General features: G+C 43.8%; 1 protein-coding gene across 6 annotated transcripts in view; it reads right to left on the reverse strand.

Annotated features, from left to right (window-relative positions):
- Positions 1–16,915, reverse strand: part of shtn3 (shootin 3) — a 31,764-nt gene extending 14,849 nt beyond the window's left edge. For 3 of the 6 annotated variants that reach the window (XM_084953019.1, XM_084953010.1, XM_084952993.1), the window contains exons 1-2: positions 16,627–16,914; positions 11,576–11,639 (exon numbers count right to left, since the gene is read on the reverse strand). In XM_084953019.1, coding sequence (XP_084809145.1) covers positions 11,576–11,639; positions 16,627–16,695 — 133 coding nt within the window. In that variant the 5' untranslated portion in view covers positions 16,696–16,914. Of the gene's footprint in view, positions 1–11,575; positions 11,640–16,626 lie in introns of all 6 variants that reach the window. The other 3 variants (XM_084953028.1, XM_084953001.1, XM_084953032.1) reach the window with 2 other exon arrangements.
- Between the last annotated feature and the right edge of the window lie 533 nt (positions 16,916–17,448).

Here is a 17,448-nt window from a genome sequence, read left to right on the forward strand (position 1 = left end):
GCCCACTGGCTCTGATCCGTTCCTGCCAGAGGCCCGTGCACCTACTGGTTCTGCCCTGTGTTATCCAGAGGCCCACGTGCCTGCTGGTTCAGCCCTGCGTGTGCCAGGAGCCCCTGCGCCCACTGGTTTTTGGACTGTTTTTGCTGGGAGGCCCGAGGAACCCGTCCAGCCTCCTGCCTCGTCTGCTGGGGGGCCCGAGGAGCCCATCCAGCCTTCAGCTACAGCAGCGTCGCCTGCAGCAGCCCCCTCATCAGCTGCATCAGCAACGTCCGCAGCAGCAGCTGTTTCACCCACGCCCGCAGCAGCAGCTGTTTCACCCACGCCCGCAGCAGCAGCTGTTTCACCCACGCCCGCAGCAGCAGCTGTTTCACCCACGCCCGCAGCAGCAGCAGCTGTTTCACCCACGCCCGCAGCAGCAGCAGCTTCACCCACGCCTGCAGCAGCAGCAGCTTCACCCACGCCTGCAGCAGCAGCAGCTTCACCCACGCCTGCAGCAGCAGCAGCTTCACCCACGCCTGCAGCAGCAGCTCCAACACCCTCGCCGTCGCCTGGCCCGGCCTCTGCTTCACCCTCCGTGTCTTCACCCTCGCCGTCGCCTGGCCCTGCCTCTGCTTCACCCTCCGTGTCTTCATCCTCGCCAGCTGCGGCCTCCGTGTCTTCGTCTTCAGCGTCATCAGCTTTGTCTTCGCCTGGTCCAGCTTCAGCCTCAGCTTCATCAGCTTCGTCTGGTCCAGCATCTGCTTCAGCTTCACCCGCTCCGCCTGGTCCAGCCTCCGCACCCGCTTCAGCGTCGCCTGGTCCAGCCTCTGCTTCAACTTCTGCCTTGTCTGGTCCAGCCTCCACCTCGCCTGGTGCCGCAGGGATCACGCCACCTTCAGGTCCCAAACTGCCGCCTCAACATCATCGGTCATTTGTCAGGCCGCTTGTTGGGCATCATCACCACCGTGGCCGGCCTCCGGACTTCTGTTGCCGCCCCCGCCTTCCGCGTGGACGACCTCCTACATGCCGCCACTGCCTTCCGTGTGGCTGGCCTCCAGACTTGCATTCCCGGCGCCGTTGCCGTCTGCACGGTCGGCCCCAGAACTGTTTCCACGCCACTGCCTACTGCGTGGCCGGCCTCCGGACCTGCCCCACTGCCGCTGCCTTTCACACGGTCGGCCCCCGGAACTGAACTGTTTTGGCCTCCGGCGCTGTCGGCCTCCGGGTCGGCCCCCTGAACTTGTCCGTCTGGGCCTTTTTGGACTCTGTCCCTCCGTCCTGGAAAGTTCATGTCTCATGTCAGTGTGTTCAGTTTTACCACTCCCCCGTCTTGTTAGCCTAATTTCTCCCAGCTGTGTCTCCCTCCTGTGGCCCATTCCCTGATTACTCCCCGTGTATTTAAGCCCTGTGTTTTCCTGTACTCTGTCGCATCGTCTGTTTAACTCCATGTCCGTCTGCATTACTCTGTGTAACCCGGTGTTCATTCTGCGTCTCTCCGCCATCTTTCTTTGTGCATTTTGTTCCTCCTCCCGTGCGTGTTTGGTTTAAGTTTAGTTCTTTAGTTTTCCCCAGTTTAGGTTTGTTTACTCCCCGCTCTGCTCTTCCTGTTTTTGTCACCTTATCACCTCTGTAAATAAACACTCACTCGCACCCCAGCCAGTGCCTGCATTTTGGATCCTTTTCTCAATTCACCACACGACTGCTGCCCAGCCGTGACAGAAGCATGCAGAGCATCGTGCACCTGCAGAGTGTCGTTCTGCTCTGAGTATCTGCTAACACAAACAGCTGAAAGAAGCAGGCTTGAGGTTGTTAGACGCTCACAGCTGTCGAACGTGTCACCGAGCCTTTGCGACTCCTGAGTTATTTTAAAATGACCCAGATCTGGAGACTTGGTGAAAAAAATGGAGAGTGAGAGGAGAGAAGTAGCTTTGCTATCGTGTCAAAATAAAGCTCAACTCGTCTCACTGTGCTGTCGTCTCTGCTGCATTCTGGGTGTAACTAGTTAGAGAACTCTGATGATTAATCCCCATAGTTTAAATCTAAAGTCTGTATTTCAAATACAACTGAAATGACAAGTTTTAGTATTGCGACACAGTCAGTCCTGGGCTCTCTCAGCAGCTGGCGCTGGATTGTATTAGAGCCAACAGGAAGCTGCTGCTAACATCCCGGCTCCATTAACACAGTCCTTCCTGATCAATATACAAGCTCCAAATCTAATTATACTCTTCACTCCTTCAGCTGAAGGCAGGAGGAAATGTGTTCCTGCCCTCCTCCTCCTTGTCTGCAACAGAGACTCTGTAATAACTCTGATGTACTGTCCTCTTTCTTTGTTGTTGTTGCAGTAGCATTTAGCATTGGTCAAAATATTTATGGGCATATTTGTCTGTGGTGTGAAACAGAGAAGTGGCATAAACAGATGAAACCGGCACACTTCTGTCAGACTCCAGAGTAACCCACACCTTTGCAGTGAACAGCTGCTGTAGTGGGCAGCATTCAGTATTTTTTGTATTTGTACTTGCTGGTGAGCCTGCATCCCTCTGCTGAAGCTCAAAAGTTCATGTTGGCGCTAAAATATGAAAGAACAGAACTTACTTTTACAGGAATAAAGGATGGAGAGAAATATACACAGACTGGCATACTGAGCAAGCTGAATACATTCTGGTTCTTCTATTTCTACTCTAGTTAAGTGCTTTACACAGCATGCCTTTTTCCTATGGTTGTGCTTTCTGTGTAACATTCACACTCCGGCAACTGCATCAGAGCAGCTCAGGGTTACTATCTTGCCCAAGAATATTTGGCATGCAGACTGGAGCAGCCGGGGATCAAACTACCAACCTTTTAACTAATAGATGACCTGCTCTGTCTCTGAAGCTACAGCCACTCACTCACAGACCAATCACAGTTGAGGTCTGCAGAGCTGAAATGTGTAGTTAAATGCACGTAAACAGCACAGGTAGCATGCTGGGTCAGTTCAACTAGATCAGCGTTCAGGGTTTGTAGAGTACTCAGTTTAAAGAATCTAAAGTTTAAATGAGTCTTACACAGTTACTCCCTGAATCCTTTACACAACCTGCATCACACAAAATGACCTGCTCTTTGTGCTAAATAAAAAAAACTAAAAGTTGAATTGACATGTTTTTGTATGTAAAGTCATAGAAAATGTTTTTTTACTGTCCTGTGAATTAAATTTTTGTCAAATTACAACCAAACTCTCTCACTTTAGAGGCACAGACAGCGTATCTATGATGCATCTGTATTATATTTTATGAACCAGCTTACACCAGCAGCGTCTCAAACAAACATAAAGTTTCATTAATACAAAACTCAGGAAACAAACTTGACAGAAACCTAACAGAAGCTAGCTGCACAATAGATGCTGCTTTGTGGTTGTCACATGCAGTATGACAGAAGAATCCCGTTCACTGTTTCCTAGCAGGAATCTCAATAACCTGTATTTGAGCACTCAGCGTGTGCAGGGTAACACTTTCCATCACCAGCTGAATGCAGACTTCATAACACAGCACATGAGCAGAGCAGTTAATGACAGGCTGCTGCTCCATCATTTGCCAGACCGGTTGTTAGGCTGCTGTAAGTGAAACCTACGCGTCTGCTGGCATGCAGAAACATACATCGTCAGCTTATCCTGAACGTCATCTTTAAAAGATGTTAGCTCAGCCGGCGTGCCCAGACCAGACAGTGATCAGAAATATCATCTAATAACACTTATACACAATATTTTCTCCTTAATTTGTAACAAAAAATAAAGTCTAACTCCTAATTTCACCAATCCATGCATGTCCTTCAAAGCCTTTCCTTCGTGTCCCATTTTCACAAATACATAAACAGCAGTGACGTTTAAAGGTTTTGCTGCATGAAAAAAATCTGCATATGTAAAAAATGTCAGAGTAATAGCAGACAATGAGAAGCAAATAGAAATCCCTCGATGATGACAGTGACCACAAGCTGAACCCGTCTCTGTGTCGCTGATGCCTTCAGGTCACCTGAGCTTATTACATTTTAGAGTGAGGTGAGACCTGCAGGAAACATGACTAACGCTTCTCTGCCTGATGATGCATTCTGGGCACATACCAACAGCTCTGCGTAAACAAAAACAGCTGGATTTAAAGGGCATGCAGGACGTCGCGCTCCAGCTGTGGATCAGTCACTCGGCTCAGACACTGATCTGATCTAAAGACCACCGAAAAATGACTTCCTTTAAAGCAAAGCAACACATTTGTTAGGGAAACTGATCCAGAATAGTAACAGAGCACTGGAGGAGATACTACAACAACTATAGAACTATGTTACAAAACCACAAATAATCATGTTTTTTAATCTGTGTAGATCTGAATCAAACATATTTTTGCTAACAGAAATTATGACATCAATCCTGTTGGGCTCTGTTTTAAATGATCGTCTTCACCAGGAAATAAAGCTGAACTACATCCTCAGGAGGACGCTGAGGAGCAGGGAAAGGAACCGTTTCCTGAGGAGACCCAAAACAAAGCTCTAACACATCTGCCTCTGTCCTATATACATGGACAGGAGGCCTTGTGCTTTGCACTAACATGAGAAGGATCTCTAAAGTAGAGTAATTTTATTTTTAAGGCACAAAATCACAGCAAAATTGTTGGGGCAAATAAATAAACCGACCCAAACAAAATAGTTTCCTCATGTACCTCATCATGTAAATGTTTAGGTCTGGATTTTTATAAAAAATAAAGCAGGCCTGTGATATGGGCACCAACTGACCTGAGGTGCAATTTTCATTCAAGCTACTTCACCCTCGGCTACAAACTGCCCAGTGCAGGCTGCAGGTCACAGCTTGATGGAGCTAACAGAACCACATCATCAGCAAAAAGAAGAGGCGCTTTGTCTGATCCTCCAATTGGCCGTGCCTTGAAATTCTAGGCCCGTAACAATAGATCATATACCCTGGAGTCCCAAAGCACCTCCCTAGGGACACCGTCGGGGGCGGGGAGCTCCTTCATATGGGAAGGAGACATTGCATCCTTGGTTGTCCTGGGAAGCTGAGAGAGGACCAGTGAGCGCTGTGTCTTATATCCCCACGCCCCAAGAAAGCAGCAGAAAATGGATGGATGGTATTTGTTGGTTAACCACTTAACTATTAAGTACATATTTTTCAAAAACGAATAAAGCTAGGTTAACATCATCATTTAACTGTTTCTAAACCTATCATAAGATGAAAGTAATAATGAATAAAGAAAAGTGCTGATTAGAGAGCTCTGACCAAATAAAATCCATCCACACATTTCTGAGCAGCCAAGAGCTGCAAACAGAAAAGCTTCAGCTGCAGAAGATGTTGACCCAGAGTGTCGGCCATGCTTACATAAGGGCCTGGATATGGGTGAGGAAGCAGCAGTGAGGATGACGTGAGATAGAAGGGAGACAGGGAAGGCTTCCGGATCTATTTTTAATCCCTCATTCAATGTTTAATGCTCGTGGATGGGCTTTGGGTGTGTGATTCCCTCCAATCCAGAGACTCATTTAAACCCTCAGAGATCTCTCAGGGATTCGTTTGGTCCCTTTAAACACTGCTTCAGCCCACATGCCACCGCGGATCGTCCTCCACTTGACTTCACTGCAGCTCAGCTGCAGCTCTGCGGGTCAGATGCAGCAAACAGTTCATTCTCAGCTATTTATAGATTTCAAATGTTACTTTACAGGAGAAACCCTCAGCTGGTGCAGTCTCTGGATCTCCCGGTAATCCCACACCTAACAATGTGCAGTGAGAAATGTTAAGCTTCTTCCTCTTCTTTCTTTTATTTTTTTCCTCTATTGAAAAACCATTAATGTGGCTGTTTATGTTGTTTTAAAGTTAAACCATGCATAATTCATTTATTTCTATCTCCACATGTCTGCGAGGATGTCTTTACATATGTGGATATGTGTAGGTTTTATAATCCATATTTAATGTAATATGGTTGTGCCACATGCTCAGCATTTTATCCAGCAGAACGCGATCACGACCCTGCTTGTTATGTCTCCTTCATTTTTCTCGTGTGTGCGTACGCTGACGATAGTAGCTTAAATAAGTGATGAGTGACGAAACGTTTCTCCCACTGAAAACGCTACGTCCAGATGAGCAGAATCAACCTTTTGGTGACAAATTGTAAGCTACCAATATGAATTATTAGGAGTTTAAAGATGTTATTTATTAACTAAATATAAACTGGAACCCCAAAGAGTTGAAATGGCGTACTCATGCTGACTGAGATCATGACAAATTATGAAAAATGATGCATTATTTGACAGATAAGGATTGAAGGATTGAAGAGCAGACGATTCATCTTTTTTGAAAGCATCACAGGAACAGTTTGAAATAAAACACGTGGCTGTCCTCTCACAGACACACTTTGTCCTGCAGAAGCTGTTCTGGGTCAGTAATTCCTTCGAGCTCAGGGCCTCATGAGATAAATGACGTGCTGTTAAAACCTGTGACAATTGAAGCTAAAACAGAGGCAGGCTTTTGTTTTTCATCGACGAACTGCAGCTGGTAAAGCTGCTTTAGTGGCGGTCCATGTTATCGGCAGAAGATTTGCAGGATTAGCCAACGGTTTGGACATTCATCTGTGCGTAACAGCAAAATCCCAGCGCAGAGTGTTAAAACAGGGTTAAAATGCTGGAGAGGACAGAGAGCTGTGGAGTTTAAACTCCAACACTAAGCTAAGCTGTAGATAACTGAATGTCTAATTGTGTAATTATGTTTTAACTTTAGAAGTTCATTGTGAACATGTTCAACAGCTTCTGTGATGAAATCTGACGCCATTGTTATTTTCTGTACTGTTTTTGAGTGTCGGATCCTTTGTGCTCATCGTGTTTATGCCCGGGTCCTGATTTCATGTAGTTTGAAAGTTTCTACCAGAGTCACATGGTCACAGGTCCTCTGTGGACTCTGAGCATGTAATTACAGTACTTCCTGCAGTACTCGAATGCAGGGAAAGTGCAGCCACAGGCTTTTATCTAAGTACAGTAGACTGGATAACTAGGCTGCACATGATAATAACACTGCAGGCGATCAGCCTGTGAAGCTGAGTGCTGCACAGTTGGCCTCCAGCTACATGCAGCATTACAGTAGGTGATGCAAAGCACTGGTGGAAGAAGAACATAGAAATATATTTTTGTCTCTTTTCTAAAGTTTATTTGCTGATGTGTTCACTGCATTTCACATATTCTCTTGTCTTCTGTTCTGTGGAGTTTTTCATTGTTCTTTGGTTTTAACTGAGCTCAAACAAATTTTGGCTGCTGCCAAAATCCCTCCCAGGAAGGCGGGTTTGTCACTCTGCTCCTGTGCTCTTTTACTTGCTCTGCTGCACTGGTTTAATAGAGAATAAATTGCAGACTGTGAGACATCAGTTCCGCCTGCTTCCTACTGGCTGAAAGGTTCAGGAAAAGAGCTGAGGGCGCCGGGTAGCTTCCATTTTAACAGAGAAAATATAAGGTTCAAGAAAAGCAAAATAAAGGGAAAGAAACCTTCTGACAGATCACCTCCTCCTAAATGATGCTCTTCAGTGCTCGCTGCTGCAGGAAACATGTTAGGACCTTTGCAATCTGTTTAGTTATTCCTACTTTAGGGTTTGTCAGCTTGCAAACATATTTATAGAAGTAATCTTGGACTAAACTCACAATTTCTGCCATGGAATATGACACAACGCTGCACCAGACGAGACAGGGCAGCTATGCCTGGACTATCTTTGGTCCAGTCACGGGAAAACAACAGAAATATATTTAGATTTTTAGATTTTTGGAACAATTAATTCTCAACACATTAAAATCCACTCCAAATTAGAATGTGGATATCTCACACACCAACTAGAGGGACAGTTCTACACAAAGTAAGCCTCGTTATAATCACCTGCACACACATTTATGTGTATTAGTAGCATTCTCATCAAACCCATGATCTTCCACGCTGTTGTTCTTTTCTGTGCTTTTTGCAACTTTTATAAGCAACAAACATTAAATACTCAGAGACTGATTTTGTGAAAAGGAACAAATATTTAACAGATAAATTTTTATGCTAAACAATGACAATGGGAATCAATAAATGGAGATAAAGTTAAAACCTTAAAAATACCTTATAAGAACTGCAGTCACAGAAGAAATGTAACAGCAGAAGCAAACAGAGTGATGCCGAGGTGGACTTTTTAACCACAATCATTTTTGAGACCAACTATAATATATAGTTGGTCTCAAACTATAACAGAAATAACAGAAATATGCTTAAATTAAACTTATATAAACAAAAATACAAAAATGTGAAATGTTGAGTGAGTTTCATAATCATGTACGTATTCTGTTACTTTACTCACAGGATTGTAATAAAGTCAGTTAGTTATGTTTGCTCTCAGTGTGAATAGGATCCTCCGTCACTGAGGCCAGTTTATTATCTCACAGAGACTCCGGTTCGGGTCATGTTTTCACTGTTTTATGCTCACTTAATCTCAGACTGGCCTTTGAGTTCCAAAAGAGCTCAAAATCAAGTACCTGCCAGGCAGCCAAGTCTCCCTCATTAAAGCCATTAGAGCACGGTCATCAATTATTGAGGAACAGGTAGAAAGGGCCTTTCAAGGACCACAGTGGATAAAGAGTCAGGCAAGATGAGCCCACCCCCCTCCCACACACACCCTCGTCCGTCCCCAGTTTTCTGCTGCTGAATTATTCATGTCAGGAGGTTTTAATAATTCATGAGAATAACATGACAAGAGCGACTGCTGTCTTCTCTGGGGGAAGGCGGTGAATGAATAAATGAGTGAATGAACGATAGACTGGGTGTGTGAAGTGATGAGACCCATGGTGAAAAGGAGGATCAGCATTCTGCTGACACTGCTGAGGATCTTAGGTCCAGTTTTGCTGCTGATGACAAGTTTGTGACACTTTCCTGGCAGTTTGAGGCTTGAGTCGGATTAAAAGACTAGAATGTTTTTCTCACAGGTTCCCATGAAATGTTCTGAGAAAAATCCCCAAATGAACAGAAGCCTTTCTGATAAAAATTTTAAACACCCAGATTTTAATTTGCACCTGTTAAACATAAGGACTGCAAACAGGAAGGCCTCTTTGTTGTGTGTGTAATGATACGCTTTTGCCGATCATTGTATCATATACTGACTCTACTTTAAACTACAAAATATGAAAGACAATCATTTCCTTCCATTAGGAGCATGCCGTGCACTTTAAACTGCCACATCATTACCATTTAATATGAATATTATTGAGTTTTAGGAGAGGACTGCGATATCTGACAGTCACTGAAGACCTCAACAAAACACCAGCTGGATAACTCAGCTCATATTTCTTTAAACGCCAGTTAAACCAACAAATATTTATTCATTTATTCATTTATTTCATCCCCATTAGCCATAGGCCCCGCCCCAACAACAGCTGCTCGTGCTTGGCTCAGTTAGACAAAATTACAACCGACTGAAAGTCTGCAGACACAACGGCAGCTCTGTGCTCTTAATTATATAACACAAACGGTGCATCAGGGTTAAAGCTGATGCTTAAGTATAATGATCTCTGCAATGATTGCAATCTTAGTTTAGCTTGTAGCGTGTCAGTTTAATCATTCTCACAGAACACTAAGGAAAGAAAAGGCTGTTAACTGGTCATAAACCCAATAACTGGTAACGCTAATTATAACTTTATGATGCCAGGCGGTAAAAATCACCAGTGTGATTAATATAATGCTGCTGGGATCATGCTTGTGTGCCAAATTTAATGCCAATGCATTAAATGCTTAAAAATACAAAAGGTCAGTCTCACTGCAGGATCACGAATGTAGATGACCACGTTGTGCAAATTAAAAGGTCAAATAAAATGTTTGACCTGATGGCAGGCAGGGAAATGTCAGCTGAATTAGGATTTATCCTCTGGGGGCCAAGCTGGAGTTTATCAAAATTCTCAGTAATCTATCCAACAGCTGTTAACTTATGTTCATAGAAGGTTAAAAAATACAGTGTCATGCCCTGTGGTGACACCAGATGTAGAGTATGAGCCCTGACAGCATCATTAGAGTTCATCCTCAGGGGACACTAACTTTGGTAAGATCATCTGAATGCTTCCACTTAAATTAAATTAACAAAGGAGCTCAGTAAAACAAAAATATCCTTAAATCAGACATTGACACCGTTAGATTTAGGAAGAACTGCTGTAGTTAGGGGAGGTAGGCGATGACTCTGAATCGGCCTGTTTTACTGAAACGTCACCTGAGGACAAGCCACAGATGGAGAACGCCTGGTTCTCCTGTTACCTTTGGACAATAACAGCTCGCCCACATACACATAGCTGACTGAACCGACTGACATCACTGACCCGCTTCTCTAAGACACAAAAGGATAATTAAAATGTAATCTTTTTGAAAGACAAATGTTGGCTTGTGTGTTCGTTAATATGGCTAAATCTACAAGAATATCGAATATAAGCCTTTTGAATATGAAAAAGTTGGTAGTCTGAATTTTAGCATCCTAAACTGACATTTAGCACCACTAATTTATCCATCCCACACATAATCAGGTAGCTATGCAAACACTTGACTCCTACATGCTTCTATAATTGATAAACATCAGTAAACCTTCTCTTACCTCTGTGAATAATCATGGAAGGCATGGGAGCCGTAGGTAAATGCTGCCGTTTCCTCAGTTTTAGGATCAGGAGTTAAACTCCTCAGAACAAAAGTGCTCCCCTACAACTGGCTGACTAAACTGACAGTCACCATGGAAACGGGTGACACCCTCTTAAACACACCTGTTCAGAGGACAAGGTGTTGGTGATGTCATACCAGCAGAGGCACAGATGAATAACGCGAAGAGGGAGGGAGGAAGTAAAGGCTCGCTGGGATGAGGTGTCAGGCTGCTCCGTGGTATTTGATATCTGGACATAAGTATTTGTCTGTGTGCACTGAAGGATTAATGGCACCAATTTTTTTTTTTTCACTTTTAAATGATAATTATAGTTTTCTACTAAATGGAAATCTGACAGGTGAAGAAAAATGAGCAATAAGTTAGAAACTATTAATGAATATGGGCTGATCCAGAAACTCTAAACCAGTTTATCCCAAGGTCAAAGTGAGCAGACAGGAAATGCCAGGAGTAGCTGGAGGGTACAGATCAAACATCCACGGTACAAAGCTTGTTTTTAGGACCAGGAAATTTGGTATAGATATCTTCTGTTTTATAAAGTTATAAGGCTTAAAAACCATTGATAAAAATTCGAAGCCACACCCATGTACTTTTAGGACCTGTAACTGGGAAAATATTCATAGTATGAAGGTAAACAAAATTGGATATACAAGTTGTTGCACAAAAAAACAATCAACTGATTCTGATGGGGTATGTGTAAAGGTTTTTCAGAGTTGACTGCTTTTAAAACTAAGAAGATCACAAGACTTGGTATTATTCATCCTCTATAGAGCACTAATGTCTGCAGAATAAATGTCTGTCACACCATTATTGGTTGTTATAGCTGCTGAAGGTTAACTTTGTTGTTTAGCAAAGATTCTTTAATTTCATTTCCTACTTCAAAACACATTTTTTTGTGCGTTTGAGAGTTTGAGAAAGTGTAAACAAGCTGGACTCACCTCTCTTGATGTGTTTGAGTTGTCTCTCTGCCTCGTCTCTCTCCTCCGTCAGTCTGTTGCACTGCTGGAGCAGACAGCAGGGTCAACCCATCAGATCATGTTCCACAACAGGCTGAACGTACAGGTCACTGATATCAGCAGAGTGAAGTTACACCCACACACGCACAACAGTTTACACACTCAGCTGTGACAAAGCAGCGATTTTATCCTGAAACACTTTCAGCAGGCCAACAACGAGCGGTACCTGGAAGCTGGTGCATCAGACAAACAATCATTCAGAACCTACATCAAATCGAGAGTCACCAGTTAACCTAACACACACACCTTTGGGGAAGCTGGAGAAACTGGAGAGAACCAACACAGGCACAGGGAGAACACAAAGACCCCTGACAGAAACACTCACACGTTAGGCGGGTACGAACCATGACCTTGCTGCCACTGTAGAATATTTCTGCAGGATTAGCTGCATGCATCTGGTGATTCTCAAGCTGTGATTGCTAAGATTAACTGGCATTACTTTACTTGGTGACACCAACGTTTAAAATCCAACAATAATATTAATCCTTTCTGAATGTGGCTAATATGAAGTAATGCTTAGAGCACTGCAGCAACAGTGTTAGCAGCTAACACAAGCATCACAAGCACTTCCTTCCTACCACGTCCTCCAGATAAGCGTTCATTTTGCCCGATGCCCCTCTGTGCTGAAGGCTGCGCTGCCCTCTTCCATCGTCTTAAAATGCTGCCTGGCTTTCTGTAATAACACTGACAGCCCATCACCTCTGATAACAGACTGACTCACTCTGCTCCTGCTGACTTGACTTCTGCCATAGAAAAAGCCAGAAAGGCCATAACTGCTTATTTTCGCATCCACTGTCTCTTCTTGTGCTGTGTTTCGGACAAGCAGCTGAGGAGACGCCGCGTTTGAATGTTGGAAAAATGAAAGCAGCTGCAAACGTCACAGATTAACAGAAACTCAACATGCACACTCAAAGACAAATCAACTTTTCCACCACACCCAAACATGTATTTCTAGTCTGACTGAGAAAAACACGCACAGCTGGTTAGAATCTCCCCGTATTACTAACATTGACAGTTGCCTGACATATGAAAGGATTCATGTTGCCAAATCAAACAGGTGAAGCCAGGTGTGTGGTGGCATCGTGTGAATAAAAGAGCAGCCCCAAGAAGCTTTGGGATGATGACGGTTTCTTTCTAGTCAGCTGTCTCTCAGATATGTGTCTGTGCTTGCTCATTGAGCAGAAAAGTCACTGTTGGATTATCATCCCATCATTCATATCTCCTCCCTGTTACAGGACAGAAGTACAGTGCCCTCCTGAGTGACCACAGCCACCAACAGAGTATCTGCAGTGCTGCTGTGCTCTGCACACAATTAATTTAAAATGGTAATTGAACTCGTAAAGCTTTCAGTGATCTCCTGCAAAGCAAAAAACAAAAGTACACAGGTAAAGAAACGTCTCCCTGTGGGTTTAAACAACCTCCAGAGTACAAACGCACTGCATGAAACATCACTCTCTGCATACAGGAGAACACTGATTAGCTTCAAGCTCATTTTCTGGAGCAATGTAGTGAAACAAACATAATGGTTAACATATGACTGATGCAAACTGGCAACAGCCAAACCTTGAAGATTCATCAGAATCAGACCCTCTGCAGGGAGTGCATCGTTAAAAAGATTTACCTTTTACACGCTCCATCGGACCGCTGCAGTGATGTCACACGTGACAAGGCGCATCATAAGGAAATGCCAATACAAGGTTAAAACGATGAACTTTTAGGCCAAATGGTATGTCCACATGCAGTATGTCATTAGCACAGTCATTGGAGGTAACTACTTCAGATGGACTGGCATAAGATGAGCCAAAAGGCAGAAGCTGGGGACGAGTTTTATAGACAGTCAAGGTGAAGTGAATTTTCCTGGTGGCCCAAATACAGGCTCCTTCAAGGACTGATGATTCGAACATTTGGACTTACAGACGTTCGATTTTTATAGTTCTCAGAAATAGGAGATGATGTCTCCTTTGTGGCTTTTAGTGTCCATCCTCGCTTGCCCATCAGCAATTTAAAGATGCATTCAGGCAGTTACTGTCTGCTTGTAAAGCCTGGACAAATCCCACGGTGACCATACTGTACTCATCAGGGGTTTGTGTTCAGGTGGTCATCAGTCACTGGTAAATACAGGAGAAGCATCTGACTGATGCAGCAGCTGGGTGTGATGCAAACACAGACTGGCTGTTTCCACAGAGTGTGCACAGGGCTCAAAGGCATCTTAAGCCTCTATTCTTTCTACTTCTGATCCACAGGAGATGAAGCTGTGCTTGCATCAGGGTGTGGCTGCTTTGGGATTGGAAAGGTGGATTAGACTTTTTCAGTCACCTTCACCTCATGATGCAGGTTAAATGAAACAAAGATGGTGACGGATGAAAGGCCAAACCTGAAGCTTCGTAACACTCTACAAACCGCTGGGTGACTTAATGTTGGTGGCTTCCCCCCTTACTTTTTATTTACTCTGTGGTTGTTCCAACAAATGTTAGTTATTTGACTTAATCTGCCATTACAGAGCAACTTGCAGCTGATGAACCAACTTTTGACTTTGATGAGTTTCACAGAGCACCATTAGTTTCACTCTGTGTGGCCATAATGACCTAGTATTATAGTCGCAGGCAGACTAGATCATGATTGACCACCAAGACAGATAGCTATTTGGTCATTTAGATCACTAAACAAGGTGGTCAGGGACACATTTGACCACATTTTCCACTGAAGATCCTAAAGCTACTTGGTGTTTCTGACAGTGATGGAGGACATTTTGTGGATGACGTACCAACACTTGACAAAACAGAGAAGTAACAACACTGCAAAATCCCACATATGGATATAAATTCTGGGATGTCTTTTTTTCCTTACAATTGGTGCTCGCTCGTCTTGTGATTTGTAATGTAAGACCTATTTGCACACATTTCACCTGCACACACCGATGTCAGAGGTGTAACTTCAGCTACTTGGAGAACTGGGCTAATTTCTGGAATTCTTAAACCTGTTAAATGTTATTCCGTTAAAATCTAGGACCGACAGACACCAGCACTTCCTGGTTTGAGCTCTAAGAACCTAAACTGTTCTTGGGGTGTAGCCCTAAACTGATGCTTCACCATCCTCAGCTCCCCTTACATTAGATTTCACAAATGTGACCTAAAAAGCTCTACAGACAGATGAACACAGTCTGATTGGATCTATTTTGTGTCAGTGACACAGATGTGTTCATGGTGTTCTGATGCTGACAGGAAAACGGTGCTTGATCTCATATCAGTGGTCAAAGTTTGAGGCCATTAAAGGGCGGAATTGCGAGAAAACGGACATTCCTCAGATAAAAAAGCACGAAAAGGACATTCAGCATCCAGCTCGCTTGCTCGTGCTCTCTCTCTCTTTCCTCCAGCAGCAGGAAGCACTTGTCCCACTTTTGCCCGGCTCTACCTGCAGCCTCACACACTGTCAGCTTAGATTTCCCTCAGGAGCACAGTGAGGGCAGCCGGTTCATCGGCACACAGGAAGGCACTGAGGTTGCCTGGTTGAGCGGTTCGATCTCCTGCACTTCCCACTGACCACGACAAAAAACCTATTCCCCACCCACCTATCAGAGCAGCAGTCCCAAGCTATTTGATTCTCATTTCCTTTTAATTTTAATGGAAACAAACTGTTATTATGAATATTTTTTCATTTTCTTTATACCGAGACAATTACAGTATTAAAACATGGTCCACATATGATAATACCTGGAAGGTTAAGCTTTTTTCTTTTGGCTGAATCCTTGTAAACGGTAGGTAGATTTAGCTAAAATGTAGATGCTTTTCTTTCTTTGCAGTGATCATGCAGTGTTTCTTGGATCCACACCTCGCTCATGCATTTAAAAATCCAGCTCGAGGCTTCACAGCTGGGCCTTGATAAGCCAATACAGTAATTACCAGAGTACGGCTAAAGTGTGGATCTTTAACTGTATGATCATGGTTGAGGTGGGTGTCTGGGAGAGTGCCTGAGCCAAATGAAGACCAGGAAATTTAGCTGAAACCTATAAAAACTGCAATACGACCCTAAGACTCTGCTCTTGTTCTTGGATTATAACTTAATTCTTTACAAAGTTCAAGAAGAAACTAAAGCAAACTAGTTTAATATTAGCAGGTTAAATTAGAATGTGAGTAAGACTCTGACTCTTTTCTATTCTTCTTCACCCACAAAACAGCTACAAAGACATTTTTCTGCAGAAGATGGTGCTAAAACAGAATTTTCTGATGAAACCCTGACTCTGATCGAGCATAAAGCTTAGTGATCCATTACTGCCTTTGAACATCAGAGCAAGGCACTGACACACTTTGGTTTGACGGTCCGATTCCCAGTAAGTAAGTGGGCATAAAGCCATCAAAAGGGGGCAAGAAGCAGGTGAATAAGCACTAAAGGTTGATGGTTTTGTTCCCACCTCAACTTTAAGCATATTTTTCGCTCTTGGAGGTCAAAGGGTGGGGCAACTAAATTCCAAGAGCAAGGCATTACCACTGAAATGGGGTCTGGGGTTCACTTCCCCTGTGCCCACCCCTACCATGCAGGTGTTTGGGGTCATAGCCAAGCCCTGGTGGTGTGAGAACATGATTTAAGGCGTTTTTCATTCTGTCTATATTGTAAGGGAGCACGCAGTAAGACACACGGTCCAGAATAAACCGGCAGCCTCATTCACTCCGCACATTTTTACACAAAAAGACACACAGCGTGTTTTAAACCCAGAAACTTCCCCGTGAAGGGAGATGTAGCTGTGCTATTCGTATCATTTCTCCTCACTGACTGGTTCAGTTCGCTTAAATGGCGTGAAGAGCATGATTTAGGGAGGGGTCCGGCTCTTTGATGTCTGAGCTCCACTAGCATAAGCCGGGCGGCGAAATGTTCCACAGAGGCAACAGAGCCGCTCGGGCTCCCGCATGCATGCTCGCCTCTCACACGCTGATTTGGAGTGTCGGAAGTCAGCACAGGAGACGTTTGTGTCATTTTACCTCTGTTTGCATGTGTGCGTCCTCCTCCTCGCATCCCTCCATCTGCGCGGATGGTGAGCAGGGAAGCATTTTGATTGACAAATTATCTTCCAGGCTGCTGATGTATTCTTATCACCAGCTATATTTTTTAAAAAAACAGGAAAGCCGAACAGAGCTGAAATTCTAGGAGCACATGTCTGAACGTGAGCCCATTTTCTTCCCTTTGCAGCACATGGGATGGAGAGAGGCTCAGTACGATGCTGCTGCCGGCGGGCAGGACCCTCTTCCTCTTCCTCCTCCCTTCACTGACAGCGTCATCCTGCTCCCCTGATCGCCTCCTCCTATGGAGGACCACAAGAGCCACACATCGAAATAAAGAATTCTGTGCTTAAATAATAATTTATAAAATGATTTCTGCACTTGTAAATTCATTTTCGAATTGATTTTTAAATCACTTAATCTAAACACTATTTTTAAATACATTTTTCAAAATGAAATATTAATTACGGTGGCCCCTAGAGACAAAGCACGTACAAACTCCAAAACACATGCAAACTCCAAAACACTTGCAAACTCCAAAACACTTGCAAACTCCAAAACACATGCAAACTCCAAAATACTTGCAAACTCCAAAACATGTACAAACTCCAAAACACATGCAAACTCCAAAACACTTGCAAACTCCAAAACACATGCAAACTGCAAAACACTTGCAAAATCCAAAACACTTGCAAACTCCAAAACACATGCAAATTCCAAAACACAACGGAAGTGCTCCAGGACGCTAGGGGCAGTGTTGAGCTCGATTTGCAAAATAAACGGCAAGTTTGTCTGTATGGGACG

This window comes from Perissodus microlepis, chromosome 2 (genome assembly GCF_051167445.1).
Source record: "Perissodus microlepis isolate ML-2025 ecotype Zambia chromosome 2, ASM5116744v1, whole genome shotgun sequence".
NCBI lineage: Eukaryota > Metazoa > Chordata > Actinopteri > Cichliformes > Cichlidae > Perissodus > Perissodus microlepis.